General features: G+C 44.6%; 1 protein-coding gene across 1 annotated transcript in view; it reads right to left on the reverse strand.

The window, feature by feature from the left end:
- LOC147441748 (metal transporter Nramp3.2-like) overlaps positions 1-22,049 on the reverse strand; it is a 102,341-nt gene extending 80,292 nt beyond the window's left edge. Inside the window, exon 1 of the mRNA XM_086483275.1 lies at positions 21,314-22,049. Coding sequence (XP_086339401.1) covers positions 21,314-21,831 — 518 coding nt within the window. The 5' untranslated portion in view covers positions 21,832-22,049. The remainder of the gene's footprint in view (positions 1-21,313) is intronic.
- Between the last annotated feature and the right edge of the window lie 248 nt (positions 22,050-22,297).

Raw genomic sequence — 22,297 nt, forward strand, 5'->3', positions numbered from 1 at the left:
GCTCACTCTTTGAGGAAAAAGTGATTGAAGTCCCGGCAATGGAACCATGAAACCGGCCCGTAGGGCGGTAGGCGTTGGCTTTCACCCGAAATTCTTTACTTTATACACACACACAGAGCACTTTGCAAAGAGAACCTGCGACGGGAGTTAACACTTGAATACACACACGGCTCGGAAGCTAGAATGCTCCGAGCAGACGCCGACAACCTGTAGGCCCCAAAATTGGCGCCCCTTTCGGTATTTCTTTATTCTTTAGGAGGGTAAATTACAAGGTAAGGTCCTGGGAATCCTTCACGTGTATCCACCTAGATACCATTTGATTTGGCCAAATTTCGGCAACATAACAGCCCCAAAACTTGCGCGAAACCAATTCCCCTGCTGGAACTCGCTTGCACTGTCGTATACCCTCTGATTCCTGTCCAAAAACAGTAAATTCAGCACGCTGTATTTACTAGTTTTTGCCCTGTTTTCAGCCCCAAACAGTCCCCTAACTGTCCTTTGCCAGTGGGGCACGATTCCCAATGATCCTAGCGTCCGTATGGCTGAAAAACAGTCAAATTACAGCGCATACACAGCGCTGATTTTGCACCTGTACGGTGAGGTTATGACCCTCACCAGTGCCTGCTTTGGAGCAGCAGTTAGCTACCCCTGTTCCTGCTCAAGGAGGCTCTTGCCTCAGCACAAAAGCATGAACCCACACAACTGTACATCAGTCAAATGAGTAGCCCTCTTATGGGGCATCACATAACTGCACGTAGGGGAGAAAGAGAGCAGTATGTAGCGTGCGGGGCATCACTCCCGTCACCATACTGTACATAGAGGGCAAGGTAAGCATTCCATAGCTTCTGTACCTGTTGCAATCCGTCTGTGGCTGAAAATGGCGCCCCCTTTGTTGATATGCAGCTCGTTTTTGCCTCCCAGAGTGGCAGAATCGCTCACAAGCTGACACGTCGCCCAGTTTCCGAGTTTGGGCTTTCCCTGCTAAAAATATCTCAACTGGTGCGTCAGTTGACTTCGCGGCAGAGTTGTAAAGTGTTCCCCTAGTCATACCGAAGGTAATGACGCGAACACATTTCGTGGCCCAAAATAGCAGGTTCCCTAAATTTTAGGAGATGCTTCCGTTGGGCTCCCACTGGTCTTCTGACCATCTATCCTCATTGGGACCGCATCCAAAAATGCAATGTGGCCCAACTGTCGGATACTTTTTGTTGGTAGTCCCACCTTGACTTTACGCCTTAATTGAGTTCACTTCCTAGTATCCACCAACTTGCTAAGTGCGACGGGGGGACCTATATGATCTTGCTCTGAGCCTAGACATCCTCTTACCATACGAATTCCAGTGCCGACCCCTTCCCGTCTGCGGGTGAATCTACCGTTCACATTGGCCATACAATGTCCGACCGTTTGCTACTTCAAAAAGAGGGTCTCAAAACAAATAAAATAAACCCCATTGGAAAGAAACCAACAACCAAGGTTAGCAGTTGCCACATCACTGTGACATGGTTAATAACTGCCACGTCCTCGTGACAATCGGTCTTTAAACAAGATCACAATCAAGAATTGCTTTCCGATCCCTCGGATTGATGATATACTTGATAAGTTGTGCAAGTGTCTTTAGTCGCATAGACTTAAAGAGTGGGTATCATCAGATACGGATCGCCCCTAAGGATGTCCATAAGACTGCTTTCCGCACAACCTTTGGACTATATGAATTTTTGGTAATGCCTTTCGGCTTGACCAATGCTCCTGCGACGTTCAATCGCATGATGGACCGCATTTTCAGCCCGTATCGAGCTTTTACGGGAGTATTCTTTGACAACATACTCATCTTCTCTAAGTCAGAAGAGGAACATCGGAAGCACTTGGACTTAGTGTTTCAAGAATTGCAAAAGCATGAGTTGCATGTGAATACAAAGAATAGCGAGTTCTTTCTCTCAGAGATACACTATCTCGGCCATATAGTCTCTCACAATCAAGTGAGGATGGATCCTGCCAAGATCCGAGTGGTAGAAGATTGGCCTATTCCCACTACGGTACATGATGTACGTAGCTTCTTGGGATTATGTTCGTATTATCGAAGGTTTGTCCGAGGATTTGCTCATGTAGCAGGACCACAACAAGGAGCTTTTGATCGGCTCAAGTATTTGCTAAGCCATGGACCTATTTTGATAGTGCCTAACTTAAAGAAACCATTTGAGGTTCACTGCGATGCTTCAGGCGATTGCATCGGAGCAGTGTTGAACCAGGAAGGCCATGCAGTGGCCTACGAAAGCAGACGGCTTAAGGATGCAGAGTTGCATGCATCAATCTACGAAAAGGAACTCACTGCTGTGATTCACGCCTTATCCAACTGGAAGCACTATCTTCTAGGAGCGGATTTTGTGATCAAGACTGATCATCAGTGTTTGCGTTATTTTCTTACACAAAGGAAACTATCTGAGAAGCAGATGAGATGGGCAAACTTTTTGTCTATGTTTCACTTCCAGATCCTTCACACGGCTGGGAGTAAGAATGTGGTCGCAGACGCATTGTCTAGGCGGCCAAGGGTGAACGCTATCACTTCGGTGTATCACCAAGAATTAGAAGTACTACCGGATTTGTATCCAAATGATCCAGACTTCTCCACCATTTGGGGAAAGCTACATTGTGGAGAGAATGAGTTTCCCTATTCCATTCGGGACGGTTATCTCTACCACCATCAGGCCATATCGCGGAACCATTAAGAAAGAAGATCATGGATGAAGCACACACTTCGCCTTATGCGGGACATCGGGGTATTCTCCCTACGACCTTAGCAATGGAAAGATATTTCTTTTGGCCTAGCCTTAAAGCAGACATTGATAAGTATGTCAGGGAATGCTTGGTTTGCCAAAAAGTGAAGTATGATTGGCATAAGACGCCTGGGTTGCTACAACCTTTGCCTGTGCCTAATGAACCTTGGGAAAGTATTGCCATGGACTTCATCATGGACCTCCCTAGAACTCAAACTGGAAATGACGCGATCTGGACCATTGTGGACAGGTTTAGCAAGCAAGCACACTTTATACCAATCAAGAAAACGATCAAAGCAGATCATATGGCTAGGGTCTTTCTAGCACAGATCTTTAAGCATCATGGAATGCCTAAGTCTATTGTGAGTGATCGAGATCCTCGCATGACACGAAATTTTTGGCGTGCCTTGATGGATAATCTTGGTACGAAGCTGAATTTTTCATCTGCCTACCATCCTCAAACGGACGGGCAAAGTGAGATAGCCAATTCCACAGTATTGGATATGTTAAAAGCTTATGTGTCAGACCGGCAATCTGACTGGGAGAAATATTTGCCTCTGGTCGACTATGCGTATAACAATACCATACACTCATCGACGAGGAAAGCACCTTTCGAGATTCTCTATGGTAAGCCTTTGCTTCCACCCATCCTTTTAACTAAGGATAAGATCTTTGCAGCAGATGAATTTGTCCGGGATTTGGACACCGCCTACGGGCAAGTTAGGAGAGCTATTCTACGCTCTCAAGAAAAGCATAAGAAAGCTGCAGACAAGCATTGAAGGAATCTAGACTTAACAGTTTGAGAAGGCAAGACTTAAGAAACAAGCGTCTCATAAGGGGAAAGTGGTAAAACTTTCTACCCATTATTATGGGCCGTTTAAGATCACTGAGCGAGTGAATGATGTCGCTTTCCAATTAGAGCTACCGCCTAATTCGAAGATCCATAATGCTTTCCATGTCAGTTTACTCCGGCCGTATGTAGGACCGCCTCCGAGCCAGCCTAGCACTGAGGAACCTCCTGAGGTTGAGGAAACAGAAGAAATACTCCAACCGGAGCAAATAGTAAGTCATCAGGAGCGGTCTCTCAAATCCGAAAAGATAACACGGAAGTATTTGGTTAAGTTTAAGAACTATTCGAATCTAGATGCTCAGTGGATGACGCAGGAGGAATTAGCAGCTTATCCCGAGATACTGGAGGTATATGTCCAAGCACTACAGTTGAGGTCAACTGTTTAGAAGCCAGAGGGATGTTGCTAATTGGACTATTTTCTTATTTTTAATGATTAAATCTCTTTTCTTAGGATATTTTATTATGTGCACTAAAAACTGTTAAAAAGATTGTAGCTACAGGACCTGCCATCAGGAACGGACAACTCTGATGTGTCATTTGATGGGTGACGGTAAACATCGCGAAGGAGTTTCCGTAAGTTCGGTGGAAAGGGCCGGGTTACGAGTTCCTCTGATGCGTCACATGATGGGTGACGGGTGCATCAGTAAGGGGGCATCCCGTAGGCTAAGGAGGAAATCCGAACTGAGTAAGAAAATACGCGTAAGAACGCAAGCACAAGAATAAAGATGGGTTCAATGAAGCTTTTTACGAAAAGCAGGAACAGTCGCGGAAGGACAGATGTTTTCCCGCGAGGAGTCTGTGTCTGCATTGCATCTGTGTCGTGTCCTGCACCCGGGGACGCCTGGAATGTGTTCGTGTAGCATTGTTTTCACTAACTGAGTGAGTTTTTAAAGTTTGAACAGGTTCACACTTTATTTTATAAAGTGGCTGGTCACTTCCTTTTATTAATAAAATAAAGCAAGCAAGGCTCTTTAAAAAAAGCCAACCCTAAAAGCTAACGCATGGGACTGAAATTGCGATCTCTCTCTCTCCTCTCTCTAGGAGCGCAAGGCTCTGCTTTTTGGGCCTCTATTCCCGCCGGGTGCCAGACCCTATAAAAGGGTAAGCCAGCGTTCCAGTTTTCAACAAGCCGGGAGCAGCAGAAAGTGGTAGCGCTGGGATTCTGGAGTAGAGACTGGCGACGGAAGTTGCAAGTGTTCGCGTGACGACTGAGTACGGAGGTCGATTCTCCGAGCAAGGAGCGACAGGTATAAGGTGTTGATACGCATTGAGAATTGTTGCTTTGTGTGGTTTGTTTTGCAGGAATCTCCCCTCTTACGGGAAGGCCCTTAACGGGAAGTACTGCTTCACGCCTAAGTCCCTTACGGGAAAGTACGGCTTCGCGCCTAAGTCCCTTACGGGAAGGAACGGCCTTGTGCCCAAGCCCTTTATGGGAAAGCACAACCTTCGAGTCTAAGATTACAGAACGGAGGGGTTTCCTCAGGTTCTCGTGCTTGTATAAGAATTCTCCTTGAATAAAAGAATACTCTTAACGGGGGGGGGGGACCAACCCATCTTCTGGTCCCCAATACTGTGTCGATCTTCTCCCTTCTCTCCCTTTTGCAAAGTATATTATTTTTCAGATTTTTAAGTGCTCGTGTACACTCCTGTTTTGTGACAACATGATTGGTACACACGCATTGTACGAGTGTTTCAGTCGTGATCGTTTCCTGTATTTTAGTCAGTGTGTTTATGTGATCCCTTTTCCTAGGCATGACATATTGTACGTTGAGCACATTTCACTCATGAATGAGCACAGATGTATGCGGATTGTTCATGAAAAGCTGAAAAGTATGCATGTAAGGAAGTCACATTCCATGCCTGTTCCTTGGCATGACACATTCATGGAACGAGCACATGAAAGTATGAGCACCAAGCATAGGCATTTCCATTGTGAATTGCCATAGTTGATTGCTTTAGATCAGAAGAGAAAGATTCGATCTCATTGTTTGCGTGTGTGTGGTGAACGGTTTGGCACTCCGTCTCTTTGTTCATCTACATTGCATGCACAGTCTTTTAGGAAGACGAGATTTTTTCCACTCATTTTACATGGAATGGGTATGTTCATGTTTTTGTGTTGGAAGTGGTTTCAGGAATTTTCAGCCATGGAGATTCTTGAAGAAGAAAGAAGCATGACTCTAGACGAAGTTGAAGCATCGAAGGAGCCACGAAAGACTGTCGCTTTCGGCGCGGCCCAAAGAAGCAAGCGTTGTAGACCTTTATGAAGTTCAAGTATCGCACGACCCACACATCAGAATGGGCCGGCGAAGAGTCCCTTCCAGGATTCCGGATGCTATTGGCGATCTCCCTCGACGCCATACAGTTCGACACCAGTACCTCACTTTGAAAAGGAGGGGATGTCACGTGACACATCCAACTGTTACCATATACATGTGGTAGTGATGTGTGTGCACTGTGAACACACTAGGACCGCCGGGGCATTTTTTCCCTCTTCAGGAGATTTTCTTTCCCAAGCATTGTATATACGCCCATCACTCTAGGGCTATCTATCTTTCCATTGCATACTAAGTAACACACTCTATTGTGTGCCTTGAGCTTCCTTCGTCTTCTCCAAGCTGTGTGCGTTTCTCTGCAACCCTAATTCCAACAATTGGTATCAAAGCAGGTTGAATCCTCCCGGGCTTAGTCGCTAGCTGCTCTAGCACACACCTGCTGACTTTCTCTGATTTCAGTGAGCTTTGGCGAGCGTTCACAGGTCGACAAATATTTCGGGTTCATTTCGGCCTCCGTTTCCACTACAGGCAATACTGCACATGCTATTTCGTCATTTTGTGCAGAGTTTCTGTCAGTGCCGTTTTTTGCATAACAGGTGCCTTACAGTCTTCTACGGTTTGTGCTATATAGCACGTGTTGTTCCCGCTCCATTTCTCCTATTTTCGAGCAGTTTTCACATCAGGTGCAGCATTTACCATGGCTAACAACAACACAGATGTCTTTAAGATGTTTACTGCTGAGGACAGGTTAGATGGGGACAATTATCCTATGTGGGCTTATATGATGCAACACGTTCTTGTGTCAAAGGGCGTCTAGAATATTGTGCAGAGCATTGATGTACGTCCTAGTTCTGAGGATGTAGGCGATGTTGAGGATGTTGCAGGTCTTGCTGCAAGGATTGTTGCTATCAGAGTTGTTTTCCCTACGACTGAACAAGCTCGTTGGGATGTAAAGGATGCGCAGGCTCATGCATTGATTGCATTGTCTGTGAAGCACACCATTGTTCCTCACATCAAAATCTGCAAAACAGGCTTGGGATATTTTGGCTAGTCTTTATGCAAGCCGCAATGAGGCTAAAATTGCTTTGCTGCGTAAAGAGTTGGAGTCGAAGATTATGTATGAGGAAGATGATATAGACACTTTCCTTGCTAGTGTCAAGGATATCAATGAGCAACTTATTTCTGCAGGTGAAGTCATTTCAGACAGTTCCCTTGGGCAGACTATTCTTGATGCCTTACCAAATTCTTACCATACTTTTGCTAGTACTTGGAGACTTATGACCCAAGGAAATCCAGAAGTTGTCAAGTTTGATGCATTATGCACATTGCTGTTGCAAGAGTCACTTTCCAGAAAAAAGAGGACTAGACAGCGTGCAATTGAACAGGCTTTTATTGCTTCTCAAAGAAAGGGTGGTAACAGCAATGCAGCCACTTCTTATGGTTCTGCTACAAGTGACAAAACTTCTGTTCCTAATGCTTCTGCTGGCAGCACTTCGTCTGGCAATTAAGGTGATAAGGGCAAAAAGAAGATGCGTTGCCATTATTGTAAAGCTAATGATCACTTGATCAAGTCGTGTCCTAAGTTGAAGGCTAAAGAGGCTAAGAAGAAAGAGGGTGGTTCCACTACAAATGTTGGTTCCACTACAAATGCAGCCATTGTTGAGTCTTCTATGAAAGGAGACTATGATGCTGATGTTGATGCAGAATGGGCTTTTAGCGCAGAGTGCACTTACAATCCTGCTGTCCATGATGCATGCTTGGCAGTTGCTGCAAATTCACATGTGTGGTATTTCGACAGTGATACTACAAAGCACATTACCTCACATTGTGAATTGTTTACCTCTCTCGAGTCTGTCCTCATGGGAATTCAATCACTTGTGCCAACAATGCCTCTTATCCCGTTCAAGCAGTTGGAAAGATTGTGCTTACTGCTGCAAATGGCAGTACCTTCATACTTGTTGATGCACTTTATGTACTTGGGATCAAGAAGAATCTGTTGTCTGTATCCGCACTTGCTAGACTTGGACTTGTAGTCAAATTTGTGGATGACAGATGTACAGTTCATGATCTCAATTTTGGTGATGAAATTGTTCCATCTAGCCTTTTGCATCGTGGGCTGTATAAGCTCACTTTGTATGACAAGTGTGGACAAGATTTTGCAAATGCTGTTGCAGATTCAAGGGCTATTTCAGATGCAAAACTTTGACATGTACGTTTTGGTCATCTGAATTTTGCCAGTTTGCTACGTTTGCAGAAATCTGATATGGTTGCTTCTTTGCCGCCTCTTGAAGCACCTGTCAAACATGTTTGTGAAGGTTGTATTTTGGGTAAGATGCAACGTTCTAAGTTCCCAAAGGATGGTTCAGTTTGGGCCACATGCAGGTTGCAGCTTGTGCATAGTGATGTTTGTGGGCCCATGCAAACTCCGTCCTTGGGCAATTACCTTTACTTCGTGACTTTCATCGATGATTACTCCAGGCATGCATGGTATTTCCGCTTAAAGCGAAGTCCGAAGTTTTTATGTCCTTCAAACAATTTCCGGCTATGGCTGAAAATGTCTCGAAATATACTATGGGCACCCTCTGTTCCCATCAAGGGGGGAAGTATATGTCTCATGAATTTAATGCATTTTTGGCTAGTCGTGGGATAAAACACCAAGGTACAGTGCCTTATACACCTTAGCAAAATGGTGTTGCTGAGAGGAAAAACAAGTCATTGACGGAAATGGCACGATGTGTGGTCAAAACTCAAGCTTTGCCGCATTCCTTTTGGCTTGAGGCCATCATGTGTCACGTGTGCCACTTATGTACTAAACAAGTGTCCTACGAAAGCTTTGCAGTCTATTACTCCATATGAAGCATGGCATGATAGAAAGCCTTCTATTGAGCACATGCGTGTTTTTGGTTGTTTGGCATATGCTTTGGTGCCACAAACTCAGTGCAGAAAATTGGATGATAAGGCTGTCAAATGTATTTTTGTTGGTTATAGTGCTGAAAGCAAAGGTTACAACTTATATCATCCGCAGACAAAGCGTATTCTGGTTTCACAGGATGTACTGTTTGTGGAAGATTCTGTTCAGCCCTTGCTATCATGTACTAGAGACAGTAATGTAAGCTCACAGGACATTTATGACACTTTGTTGCCTCTTTTCAGTGGTGGAAATACGAATGTAATTTCCAATGAGGCAAATGTACAGCCTATGGGGGTTTCTGGAAATGTTACAGATCAGCCTATCACTGATGCAGATGTACATGATGTACTTGATGAGGAAAGGGCTGAAAATGAGCAAGCTAGAGGTATGCCAAAATGGCTGGTGCACACTTTGCGTGACAGTAAATTGGATGCACCTTTGTCTAGTTGTACTTGTTCAGGCTCTTGCCATGCATCTTATGCATCATATTGTTATGCTTTGGCTGTGTCTAGCTTACATGATGTTGAGGAGCCTCTGTCTTTTGATGAAGCACAAAATTCAGAAAATTGGATGGCTGCCATGCAATCAGAATATGATGCACTTATAGAAAATGACACGTGGACTTTACGTGATTTGCCTCCTAGCAAAAAGGCCATTGGTACGAAGTGGGTTTACAAGTTGAAACGCAAGCCGGATGGTGAGATCGATCGCCATAAGGCTCGACTTGTTGCAAAGGGTTATGCACAGCAAAAAGGCATACATTATGAAGAGACTTTTGCTCCCACTTGTCGTATGACTATTGTGCGTTTTCTCTGTGCATTGGCAGCTCATTTTGGTTGGGATGTACATCAATCAAACATTGTTACTGCTTTCTTAAATGGTGGCATATTTGAGGAAGTTTATGTAATACAGCCTCGCGGTTTCGTCATAAAAGGACAAGAGGACAAAGTGTGCAGATGTAAGAAGGCTTTGTATGGGTTGAAGCAATCTTCTCGTGCTTGGTATGAGAAAGCTGACACTCATTTGGTCAAATGAGGCTTTCGTAACAGTCCAACAGAAAGCACATTGTATGTAAAGCGTGAGGGTGATGTACTTCTCATTGTGGTTCTTTATGTCGATGATTTGCTAATCACTAGACCAAATGAGAGACATATTGTTGAATTTAAAGCTGATTTGAATGCTACTTTCAAGATGAAAGATTTTGGGTTGTTGCATCATTATTTGGGCATACAGTTTAAGCAGTGTGATGGTGGTATTGCCTTGTGTCAGAAAAGTTACATAGAGACATTGCTATGTAAGTTTGGACTTGAGGATTGCAAACCTATTGCCACTCCCATGGAAACAGGTTTGAAGTTGAGTCTACATGATGCTGGCGATCCTGCTGATGTCACTCTTTACCAAACTACTGTTGGCTGCCTCATTTGTGTATGCAACACGAGGCCGGATATTCAGTTTGTAGTCTCACAGGTCAGCAGATTTATGCATAGCCCAGGGTTTAAGCATTGGCAGGCTGTCAAGAGGATTTTCCGCTACCTTAGTGCCACTTTACATCTTGGCTTGTTTTATCCCAAGGGGGGATCATTGCCGCCAGACTTACATGCTTTTTCGGACTCAAATTGGGCTGGTTGTTTTGACACGCGAGTGTCCACAAGTGGTTTTTGTTTCATGCTTGGTAGTTCATGTATATCATGGTTGAGCAAGAAGCAACCTACTGTGGCCACTTCGAGTTGTGAGGCTGAGTACAGAGCAGTCTTCACAGCTACGGTTGAGTGTGTATGGCTCAGACGCCTTATGGCTGATTTGGGTGTCGGACAGGACACTGCAAACACTATCTACACTGAAAACCAGAACGCATTGGCAGTTGCGAGGAACCCAGTTTTTCATGCTCGCACAAAGCACATTGAGGTGCATTACCACTATGTCAGGGAGAGGCTCTCAGCAGGAGAGGTCAGCTTGGCTTATGTGCCAACACAGGACAACCTTGCAGATCTTTTCACAAAGGCATTGTCTCGTGAGAAGCTTGAAGCTTTCCGCAAAGCTTTGGGCTTACTCCCCTTTGTAGACTAATCATGTCCTTAGAGCATGGCACTTCCCTTTACTCATGTGCCAACTCTCGTTCACCGCATCACTCCAAGGGGGATTTGTTACCATATACATGTGGTAGTGATGTGTGTGAACACACTAGGACCGCCGGGGCATTTTTTCCCTCTTTAGGAGGTTTTTTCCCCCGAGCATTGTATATACGCCCATCCCTCTAGGGCTATCTATCTTTCCATTGCATACTAAGTAACACACTCTCTATTGTGTGCCTTAAGCTTCCTTCGTCTTCTCCAAGCTGTGTGCATTTCTCTGCAACCCTAATTCCAACACCAACCATATGTGTCTGTGGACAAGCTACAACATGATCAGGGTTCAGTCGGTTCAGTCGGTCCAGTCAGTCCAGATTTAGAAGTGATCTGGCACTTTTGTGAGTCTCTTCGTAGACCGTGCATGCCCAGTCACTTAGTGTAGATGCATATCCTCTGGTTGCACACACCATGATCATAAGCATTCGCATCAGAATCCTTCAGGGGAATTTTCCAGTGCGGCGATCTCCCTCGACGCCATACAGTTCGGTACCAGTACCTCACTTTGAAAAGGAGGGGATGTCACGTGACACATCCAACCCTATGTGTCTGTGGACAAGCTACAACATAACAAGGTTCAATTCAGTCAGGTCAGTCTAGAATAGGAAGTGATCTGGCACTTTTGTGAGTCTCTTCACACACCGTGCATGTCCAGACACTCAAATTAGATGCATATCCTCTGGTTGCACACAGCATGATCATCAGATTACAGTTAGAACCCATCAGAAGCATTTTTACACTGCATAGACCTATTTTCCCTATTTTTGACATTTTTCACTTATTATTTTTAAGTGACTTTTGTTGAGAACTAGGTAGGGCAAATTTAGCAAGTGAAGTATATAAGAAAACCTAGTGCTAGCACTTTCTGGCAGAAGAGGTAGTAGGAACTCAGTTCAACACGCACCTTCTCAGCAAGACCCCCAGCAGGCCTAGCGTTTTCTGCATCAGCAAGAGACCCTAGCGTTTTTGCATCCACAGACCAGCCTTGGCGTTTTTGCACTTGCAGATTCCCAGTGACATTAGAACAGCAGATCAGCCTAGCGTTTTGCATTGCAAGACAACCGGCAACAGCAAAGGACAGAATTCAGCCCAACATTTTTGCATCAGCCTGACACCCTCAGCGTTTTTGCATCAGCCTAACAACCTCAGTGTTTTTGCAGATCTTCGCGACAGAATCAACAAGAAGACCAACGTTTTTCAGTTTTCAACATAGACACTGCGCAAAACGACCCCCGAACCTCGCAGATCTCACCTTCCCGCAGCAGATCCTCGCCGCACGGTCAAATCCCGCAAAGTTTGCAGATTCAACCCGGAAAACGCAAATTTCAGCATCTGCGTTTTCAGCGCATCGTCATCGCATCGTCGCCATCGACATCGTCATAGACATAGACTCAGAATTCAGCAGATAAAGATTTGCAGATTTCAGCCCTTAGCGCTTTCAGATTTCAGCCCGTCTCGTCGTCGTCGTCGACATTGTCGGCAAGTCCAAGCATTGTAGAGATTTGTGCAATCAATAGTAGACCGATCTTGCCATAGAGAGTGGGGCCTTGGGAGGAGGGTTTTGACAACATTCTGGTGTCGTATTCTTCTCTCTCCATCTCTCAGTCTCAGCACCTTCATTCACAGTGTTTATCCACTTTGTTTGTGATCACTTGCACTCTCTCATTGAAGGCACGGAAGGCTCTCCCTTCCGTAAGTAAAAGGAACCTTGAGCACAGTTCGGAGCACTCATCTTGAGCAAAGTTCAACATCCACTTCCGCTGCTCCTTACAACTCTGTCTCAGTCTATGACATCCCGTCAAGAGAATTTTACTGTTCCAAACAAACCAATGGAATACCTTGCATATTTTCAACCAATGGTCATCACTCAACTGAAAACTCAAGTCAGTTTACCAATAGTTTCACTTGAAGCAGATAAAGATTCAATCTTTTCTTGGACAAAGCTCGAAGTTACAAATGACTTCGACAAAGGCACTTATCAAGTTGCAGATATAATCAGTTTTCAGTTTGGAAAAATAGTTATGGTCAATAACAGTGCCATGACATGGGACTTAACAAAAAGAGCTTTGGATGCAGAAGCAATACAAAAGTATATTTCCTTCTCTCAGAGTTTTCTTCAACTACCCTAGGTTTTATTTAAAGAGGGAGGGAATGTCACTATTGTGACTATGTTGCAATATTACATCTACTCCTAGTTGCAGATACGCAAAGTGCCATGCCAAAGAGAACCCCTACGCTTGGATGGTCACGACCCTTCGCCCAAAAGACGTGCCTCTTCGCCAAAAGCCACACTCCTTAGGCACTTATCAAGTTGCAGATATAATCAGTTTTCAGTTTGGAAAAATAGTTATGGTCAATAACAGTGCCATGACATGGGACTTAACAAAAAGAGCTTTGGATGCAGAAGCAATACAAAAATATATTTCCTTCTCTCAGAGTTTTCTTCAACTACCCTAGGTTTTATTTAAAGAGGGAGGGAATGTCACTATTGTGACTATGTTGCAGTATTACATCTACTCCTAGTTGCAGATACGCAAAGTGCCATGCCAAGGAGAACCCCTACGCTTGGATGGTCATGACCCTTCGCCCAAAAGACGTGCCTCTTCGCCAAAAGCCACACTCCTTTGACGACTGGTCACAACCCTTCTCTTTACGGTTGCGACTCTTTGTCCAATGGTTGCAACTCTTCGCCGAAAGGATGTGTCTTTACGTCTAAAGTCGTGTCTCTTCACCATGAGACGTGTCTTTTCATTTGTGTCTCTTCGTCTCCTATATAAGACGCCTATTGTACTCAGTTTTAAACAGTTCATTCAATTAATCAAACATCAATGTTTGAGTCTCAGTTTAATCTTAAGTATGAAGTTTTAGTTTTAAACATAGGATTAGCACCATTAATCCTTACAATGGATGCTTCGCGAAGGGGTGCATCCACGTTTGCTGAAGGGGCACGGCGAAGAGGCACCTCCAGGAGGCAAGGGCGGCTATGAAGAGGCACAACCCATTGAAAAGGTGTCGACGAAAAGGTGCATCGCTTGGTTTCCATTGGGGAATTTCAGCACGCACATCGGGTACGCCATCCCTCCGTATCGCTGAATTATGTATGTATTACACATAGTATAGAGTAAGGGTTACCTCATGCTGTCGGGAGGAGAATTGCATTCCATTTGGAATGAGAATCCGGAACGGGAAATTGGGATGGGAACGGGGAACGGGGACCTGAACATGGCCATTTGCTGTAACTATGACAAACGGTAATGCCCCTCTAGTTGGGCTTCTCAGATGACCATGTACAGTTCTAGGGGTTTTATGCATGTTTGCCAAGGCAAGAGCAAGAACCGGATTAGCTAATTGCTAATCCCCTTCAGGTACGTACAATTCCATCGTGAAGTAATGCAAAAACGGAGTTTTTTCACGTGAAAACTCGTCGAATTTACACGGGAGTTGTCCCATTGCGTGCGGGAGCTTCTGACATACGTGTAGACGTGTTTGCTCCGCTCAAAATGATGCGAAACGGAAAATTACAGTTTGCTGTAATTTTTTTTGCAAGTTTAGGGTTTCGCACCTAAATTGCAAGGTAATGCCAGGGGAGCCTCGTGAAAGCCTTGGGTGCTTGTACACGACAAATTAGAGAGATTTCCTGCAAGGAATCTTGTCCAATTCAAAGGGCAAGTGACCCTACAAGTACGAGAGCTTGAGGGCTATCCACAGAAGTGATCGGCACACGAATCGAGCGCCAAACAAAGAATAACAGCTTGCTGTAAATTTTGAGCTTCGAGGAAGCTAGGGAATCACTGAACAAGTGCTTTGGTGCAAATTGGAGGCCAAAAACAGAAAATTCAACGAGCTCTAATTTCTCGCCAGGTTTTGTAAAGTGCTCTAAAGTAAGTGGAAAGTCACTATTTACTTGGGATTTTGTACGTGGAGACTTCTATTGTGGTTATGCTGCCAAAATCGGGTTAGAATAGGCAGCCTCATAAAAATGGGACAGCTTGTAGAAGTTTATACGTTTTTCTCAAGTTTAATAAGAATAAAGAAATACCGAAAGCGGCGCAAGTCTTTGAGGCCAACAGGGTGTCGTTGTTTGCTTGAAAGCGCTCTAGCTCCCAAGCCGTGGCTTTTTTTGAAGTGTTGAATTCCAATCTCAGGCTTATTCGTGAAGTTCCCTTGTATCGTAAAGTTCAAGTAAAGTTAAACAGAGTAAAGATCGGGTGAAAGCTAAAGTCTACCGCCCTACGGGCCGGTTTCAGATACCATGTGTCACGTGACACATCCAACCCTATGTGTCCGTGGACAAGCTACAGCACGACAAGGGTTCAGTAAGCCCAGTCAGTCTAGATTAGAAGTGATCTGGCACTTTTGTGAGTCTATTTGTAGACCGTGCATGCCCAGTCACTCAGTATAGATGCATATCCTCTGGTTGCACACAGCATGATTCTCATCAGAATCCATCAAATTCCATCAAGGGAATTTTCCAGTGCATTTAGCCCATTTTACCTATTTTTGACATTTTTCACTTATTATTTTTAAGTGACTTCTGTTAAAAAGTAGGTAGGGCAATTTTGCTAAGTTTGTATATAAGCAAACTAGAGTTAGCACTAAATGGCAGAAGAGGCAACACGAGCCAAGCTCAGCATGCCACTTCTCAGCAAGACCAAGCCTTGATAGTTCCCTCCAAGCAACGGATCCCCCCCCCATTGCCTAGCGTTTTCAACAAGGACCATCGCCAGCCATCCTCAGCATTGGCATTTTTGCATCAGCAGGTCCTCGCCAGAAGACACAACAGATAGCGTTTTTGCATCAGCATCCTCGCCAACAAAAACATCAGCCTAGCGTTTTTGGTCCAACTTCAACCTCTAGCGTTTTTGGTCCCAGATTCAGCGGTTGCAGATTCAACAAGGCAACGTTTTTCATTATCAGAAGACTTGTAAGATCAGCCCTAAAGCATAGCAGATTCAGCCCGGATAGACCATCAGTTTTCAGCCCTTACAAACCTCAATTTTCAGCCCTAAACCTGCAGATTTTCTGCGTCAAAGACCCACAGGAAACAGCCCCCAAATCAGCGTTTTTGGACTAGTTGCAGATTTCAGCCCATAGCGTTTTTGGACAGCAGTAGAAAGATTGCAGATTTCAGCCCGTAGGTCGACTTCGTCATCACCGTCGTCATCGTCGACATAGCCTAGACTTGCATCAGTCCCATACATTCCATTTGTACCAGATTGTGCAATCATAAGTAGACCACTCTCGCCGAAGAGAGTGGGGCCTTCGGAGGAGGGTTTTACAACGTCTCTGGTGTCGTATCTCTCTTCTCTCTCTTATCTCTCAGTCTCATACACTTGCACGCACAGTGTCCATTCACTTTGTTTGTGACCATAGCATTCTCTCATTAAGAACGGAAGGCTCTCCCTTCCATAAGAACAAAAGGAACCCTTGAGCACAGTTCGGAGCACTCATCTTGAGCAAAGCGCAAACAATCATTCCGCTGCACTTAAACATTGGTATCAAAGCTTTGGCAGTGTTCTGTATCACTCAAGGAAAGAACCACAAGAACCACATTTTTTTTTTTGCTTGTTGAGGTCGCACGAACCCAAGTTCGCTTGGGCGTGTCGATTCCTAATCGTGTTTTTGAAGAGTGACAGGAATCCCAAGAAAGAAGGGCTTGTCTAGCCTCCCCTTGTGTCTCTTTTCACTCATTGAGAGCGGACCGTGCACTTAGCGGCCGGCCAATCGACGTGAGGTGGGAAAAACCAACCTTGGTGTGAGCACAAGGCTGCCAAGGGGTAGAACTCGGGTGAAGAGAAGATCCTTCTCAAACACGGTTTGCAAGCGAAAGAAAACCTCAAGAACCCAAGACCCGCAAGAACCCAAGTTCCTCATGAACTTAAGAACCCAAAACCCACAAGAACCCAAGTTCCTCGTGAACTTAAGAACCCAAGACCGAACCCACAAAAACCCAAGACTTCAGTGGATGGACATCACTCGGAGCGGAATGGATACTTCGCTTGGAGGTGATGAGCATGAGAGAGGCGAAGAAGAATTTTCTCCACCAGGAGGTTTTTCTGACCCTTCCCCATCTACGTCAAGGATTGCCCTAACTCCTGTGGAGGCTTTGGACCAGATGTTTATGGAAATGAAGTTAGAACGGGAAGCAAGAAAAGCAGAAAGAGAAGAAAAAAGAAAGGCAAGAGTAGCAGAAAGAAAGGCAAGACAAGAACAGCGCGACCGACACATGCAAGAGTTCTTGCAACTCTTTTCTCAAGTGCCGGCACACATGCAAGAGATTCAGGAGACGGAGACTCTCTCGGTCTCTTCTTCTCCAAAGCATGACACACAGGATTTGCATGATTATGAGGAGCATGATGATTTGAATGACAATGATTTGCATGATTATTTGTATGACAATGATTTGCATGATGATTTGAATGACAATGAAATCATGATGATTTGGATGTTAATGATGAGCATGATGGTTTGCATGATCAAGATGTGATTTCTCACAAGCATGATGAGTTGCATGACGATGATGTGATTGTTCACAAAGATGATGTGTTAGTTGATGCTTTTTCTAGCGAAGCTAACCTTGTTGCAGATTTGATCATTCGGGAAGAACCGATCTTGGCTCTCGAGCCTAGGTCCAAAGAACCCTCACAGGAAGTATTATGTGTTCGCATGATTGATACATACGCATTGTTCAAGTGTTTGATTCGTGATAATTTCCTATACTTTAGTCAGCGTCTTTATGTGATCCCTTTTCCTAGGCATGACATATTTACGTTGAGCATGTTTCGCTCATGAATGAGCACGAATGTATGTGGATTGTTCATGAAACGCTGAAAAGTATGCATTCAAGGAAGTCACATTCCATGTCTCTTCCTTGGCATGACACATTCGTAGAAAGAGCACATGAAAGAATGAGCACCAAGCATGGGCATTTCCGTTGTGAATTGCCACATTTGATTGCTCTAGATCATAAGAGAAAGATTCGATCTCATTGTTTGCGTGTGTGTGGTGAACGGTTTGTAACTCCGTATCTATGTTCATCTACATTGCATGCACAGTCTTTGAGGAAGACAAGAGTTTTTCCAGTCACTTTACATGGAATAGGTATGTTCATGTTTTTGTGTTGGAAGTGGTTTCAGGAATTTTCAGCCATAGAGATTCTTGAAGAAGAAAGAAGCATGACTCTAGACGAAGTTGAAGCATCGAAGGAGCCACAGAAGACTGTCACTTTCGGCGCGGCCCAAAGAATCAAGCGTTGTAGACCTTTATGAAGTTCATGTACCGCACGACCCACACATTAGAGTGGGCCGGCAAATAGTCCCTTTCAGGATTCCGGATGCTATTGGCGATCTCCCTCGACGCCATACAGTTTGGTACCAGTACCTCACTTTGAAAAGGAGGGGATGTCACGTGACACATCCAACCCTATGTGTCCATGGACAAGCTACAACACGACAAGGGTTCTATCAGTCCAGTCAGTCTAGATTAGAAGTGATCTGGCACTTTTGTGAGTCTATTCGTAGACCGTGCATGCCCAATCACTCAGTATAGATGCATATCCTCTGGTTGCACACAGCATGATCATCAGTATTCTCATCAGAATTCATCAAATTCCATCAAGGGAATTTTCCAGTGCATTTAGCCTATTTTACCTATTTTTGACATTTTTCACTTATTATTTCTAAGTGACTTTTGTTGGAAAGTAGGTAGGGCAATTTTGCTAAGTTTGTATATAAGCAAACTAGAGTTAGCACTAAATGGCAGAAGAGGCAACAAGAGCCAAGCTCAGCAGGCCACTTCTCAGCAAGACCAAGCCTTGGTGGTTCCCTCCAAGCAGCAGATCTCCCCCCCATTGCCTAGCATTTCAACAAGGACCATCGCCAGCCATCCTCAGCATTGGTGTTTTTGCATCAGCAGGTCCTCGCCAGAAGACACAGCAGATAGCGTTTTTGCATCAACATCCTCGCCAGCAGAAACATCAACCTAGCGTTTTTGGTCCAACTTCAACCTCTAGAGTTTTTGGTCCCAGATTCAGCGGTTGCAAATTCAGCAAGGCAATGTTTTTCATCATCAGAAGACCTGCAAGATCAGCCCTAAAGCGTAGTAGATTCAGCCCAGATAGACCATCAGTTTTCAGCCCTTAACGAACCTCAATTCTCAGCCCTAAACCTGCAGATTTTCAGCGTCAAAGACCTACACAAAACAGCCCCCAAATCAGCGTTTTTGGGCTAGTCGCAGATTTCAACCCATAGCGTTTTTCGACAGCAGTAGAAAGATTGCAGATTTCAGCCCGTAGGTCGACTTCGTCATCATCGTCAACATAGCCCGTAGGTCGACTTCGTCATCACCGTCGTCACCGTCAACATAGCCTAGACTTGCATCAGTCCCATACATTCCATTTGTACCAGATTGTGCAATCATAAGTAGACCACTCTCGCCGACGACAGTGCGGCCTTCGGAGGAGGGTTTTACAACGTCTCTGGTGTCGTATCTCTCTTCTCTCTCTATCTCTCAGTCTCATACACTTGCACGCACAGGGTCCATTCACTTTGTTTGTGACCATAGCATTCTCTCATTAAGAACGGAAGGCTCTCCCTTCCATAAGAACAAAAGGAACCCTTGAGCACAGTTCGGAGCACTCATCTTGAGCAAAGCGCAAACAATCATTTCGCTGCACCTAACACTATGTCAAAGTCGACGATGTGGTAGCGTAGAGACAAAGGAAAGTGAGCATGAGAGAGAGAGAGAGAGTCTCTCCTGAACCAATCAACCTTGGCAATAAATAACTAATTGTGTATAAAATGGAGGCAAGGAGTTGCTTATGTAGCCACCTCAGTAAATTGCCCTATCGAGACTTTGATAAATAAGTAAAACAAATGTCTAAATGCCAAAATAAATAATGGGATCACATTGGGCAATTCACTTGAGATGCCAAAACTCTAACAAAGAGACGTAAGGTTTTCTATAAAACTTTAGATAGTTACTATGCCACCTTGTTTCGTGTTGTTCCAAGTTTCGTTCAAATTTGAGGGGACGGATGGGGTGTTTCTTAGGAACACCACAATCAAATGCCTTCATAGGTGACCTAGTCACATGAACTACGGTGCCTATAAACCACTTGCCAACTTAGTATGAGATAACATAATACAAATGCTTTACCTTGAATCAAACTCTCAAGAACAACATTTTGGGGAGGTGTATGTGTATCACGGAAGCCTTGGAATTCATGAGAGATGCTTTGGCATTGCAAGTTCTCAAGCAGTTAAGCTTTTGTTCAGCTTATGGGTGATACAAAATGCATCATCCTTATTCTTCAAAGCATATGTCCAAGTTGCATCATCTATGCAAGTGATAAAGTAAGCAACACCAACTAGTGACTTGGTAGGCATAGACCCACACAAGTCCGAATGCACTAGGCTATTTACAACTCATTTCTTACCGCATAAAAAGGCTAGGAAATAAAGCTTTCATAGCATGCTGTTTTTGCACCATCGTGAATTGTGTGTTTGTGTGGGGGCATGCGCAAAAAGCGCTCAGCTTTTAGGGCCGGCTGATTTTCAGCCACAGATATTTTTGGTTTCTGTACAAGCACGCCTTTGGGTCTCACTGTGGATATTCCGGGATCATTGTATAATAGCCAACATTCAAGCATTGCAGCAGGTTGCCTTTGTAATTGAAGGCACAACACGCACAAATTTTATCCACCCACTCTCTAATAACAAATACCCAACCATGGCACCGAAAGTTGCAATTCAAGGCAACCGACTTTTCTTGTGTAAGAGTGTCTGCTCCTCCATCTTGAGTCTTTCCCTTCGTTCTTTTGTTTAGTTCAACTTATTTCAAGTTGTGACATACTGATAAAAAAGTGTTACAGATTGTGGTGCAATAAGCTTATCCCCGATAGAATGTGGATAGTAATGCTATTTTCAACATCATTCCTTACTACATAAAAGGCTCAAAACAGAAGTTCCATAAAAATTTAAGCACTTTTTGATTTTCCTTTTCTCACATCTTTGCCAAATAAATTCCTTTCACACATTTCTATGGACATTAACGGCATTCCGTTTCACTCACTTGAGAATATAGATAGTCAGCGTGTTTGATCCAAAAGCAAGCATTCCAAAGACTATAATTGTTAATCTACCCGTTTTTGAGCTATCTGCTCAGCCACTAGACTGAGGTTTATTCTTTTGTACACGTAACATCATTACATCTGTAGGATAAAGAATGCATACAACAGCAGTAAACTAGGGCACACACAATACTGTTCTGATGTTGCTTCTGATTTTGATGCGGTAAAGAAAAAGCAAAGGAAATGCAGTAATGCGGGAACCAAAACTGTGTGCTTCTAAGGACAAAATAGACCAACAGAATAAAGCACTTACCCATCGATACCTGTGATGAGAACGCCTGCCCAAAGCGGTATGTATCCGAGGGACAAGATACGTAAGGCAATGGCACTACCAATGACCTCCTGGATGTCAGCTCCGATAATGGCCACTTCTGTCATTAGCCACAGCACAATTCGAGCCCAGAAAGGGTATTCTTCCCTGCAAAGTTCAGCCAGATCACATCCAGTGGCAACCCCCAAGCGGGCAGATAGCAGCTGCAAGATGAGGCCCATGACAGTTGCCCACATGAGAAGCCAGAGAAGAGAGTAGCCAGCCATGGCACCTGACTGTAGATCGCTCTCCAGGTTGCCAGGATCCAAGTAAGCAATACTCATGAGGAATCCAGGACCAGTAAAAAGCCATAGCTTCTTCCATGAGAAGGGAGGGGTTTCCTCTGAGAAGACCTCGATCTGCTCTTGCTTATCAAAAGCACGCTCCTCATCACTGGACCGGAAGTGGCGTACCAGGGCCTGCCGGGCCTCGTCCACCTCCTCCTCACTTGTGGGTGCCATAGCGGGGTAGAGGCTAAGTGGGATGGTCGCCCTTGTAGCGCTTCATCACAGCAAGGAACACCACGTACGAAAAGCCGTGAGAGAGGTACGTCTGCCCCACTCCGCCACGTTTTCTACCCGTGACCCGCCTGCGTCCTGCACACGCCTATTTACTCCGCTGTCGCAGAACACATCAAGGTTGACGACGAAAGTCCTGAAGCACGAGTCCACGAATCATGGATAGAGAAAAAAGCGACGCCCAACCGATCTAATAACCTACTAGCCTTACTAGGGTTGAAAAAGCTTGACTCCAAAATTCAAAACAATCATGAATTAGTGTTTTCTCCTTGGCACCAAGGAGCTTTTCTTTAGTTTGGGTTCAGACTAAGCGGAGGCGTCGATTGCATTAGGAAACTATGGCGCCCCTCCATAGTTTCGTTTAACCTAGCATTGGATGTCTGGCACAGATCTTGAACCTACGATCACC

Source organism: Adiantum capillus-veneris, chromosome 15 (genome assembly GCF_014529385.1).
Source record: "Adiantum capillus-veneris isolate H3 chromosome 15, ASM1452938v2, whole genome shotgun sequence".
NCBI lineage: Eukaryota > Viridiplantae > Streptophyta > Polypodiopsida > Polypodiales > Pteridaceae > Adiantum > Adiantum capillus-veneris.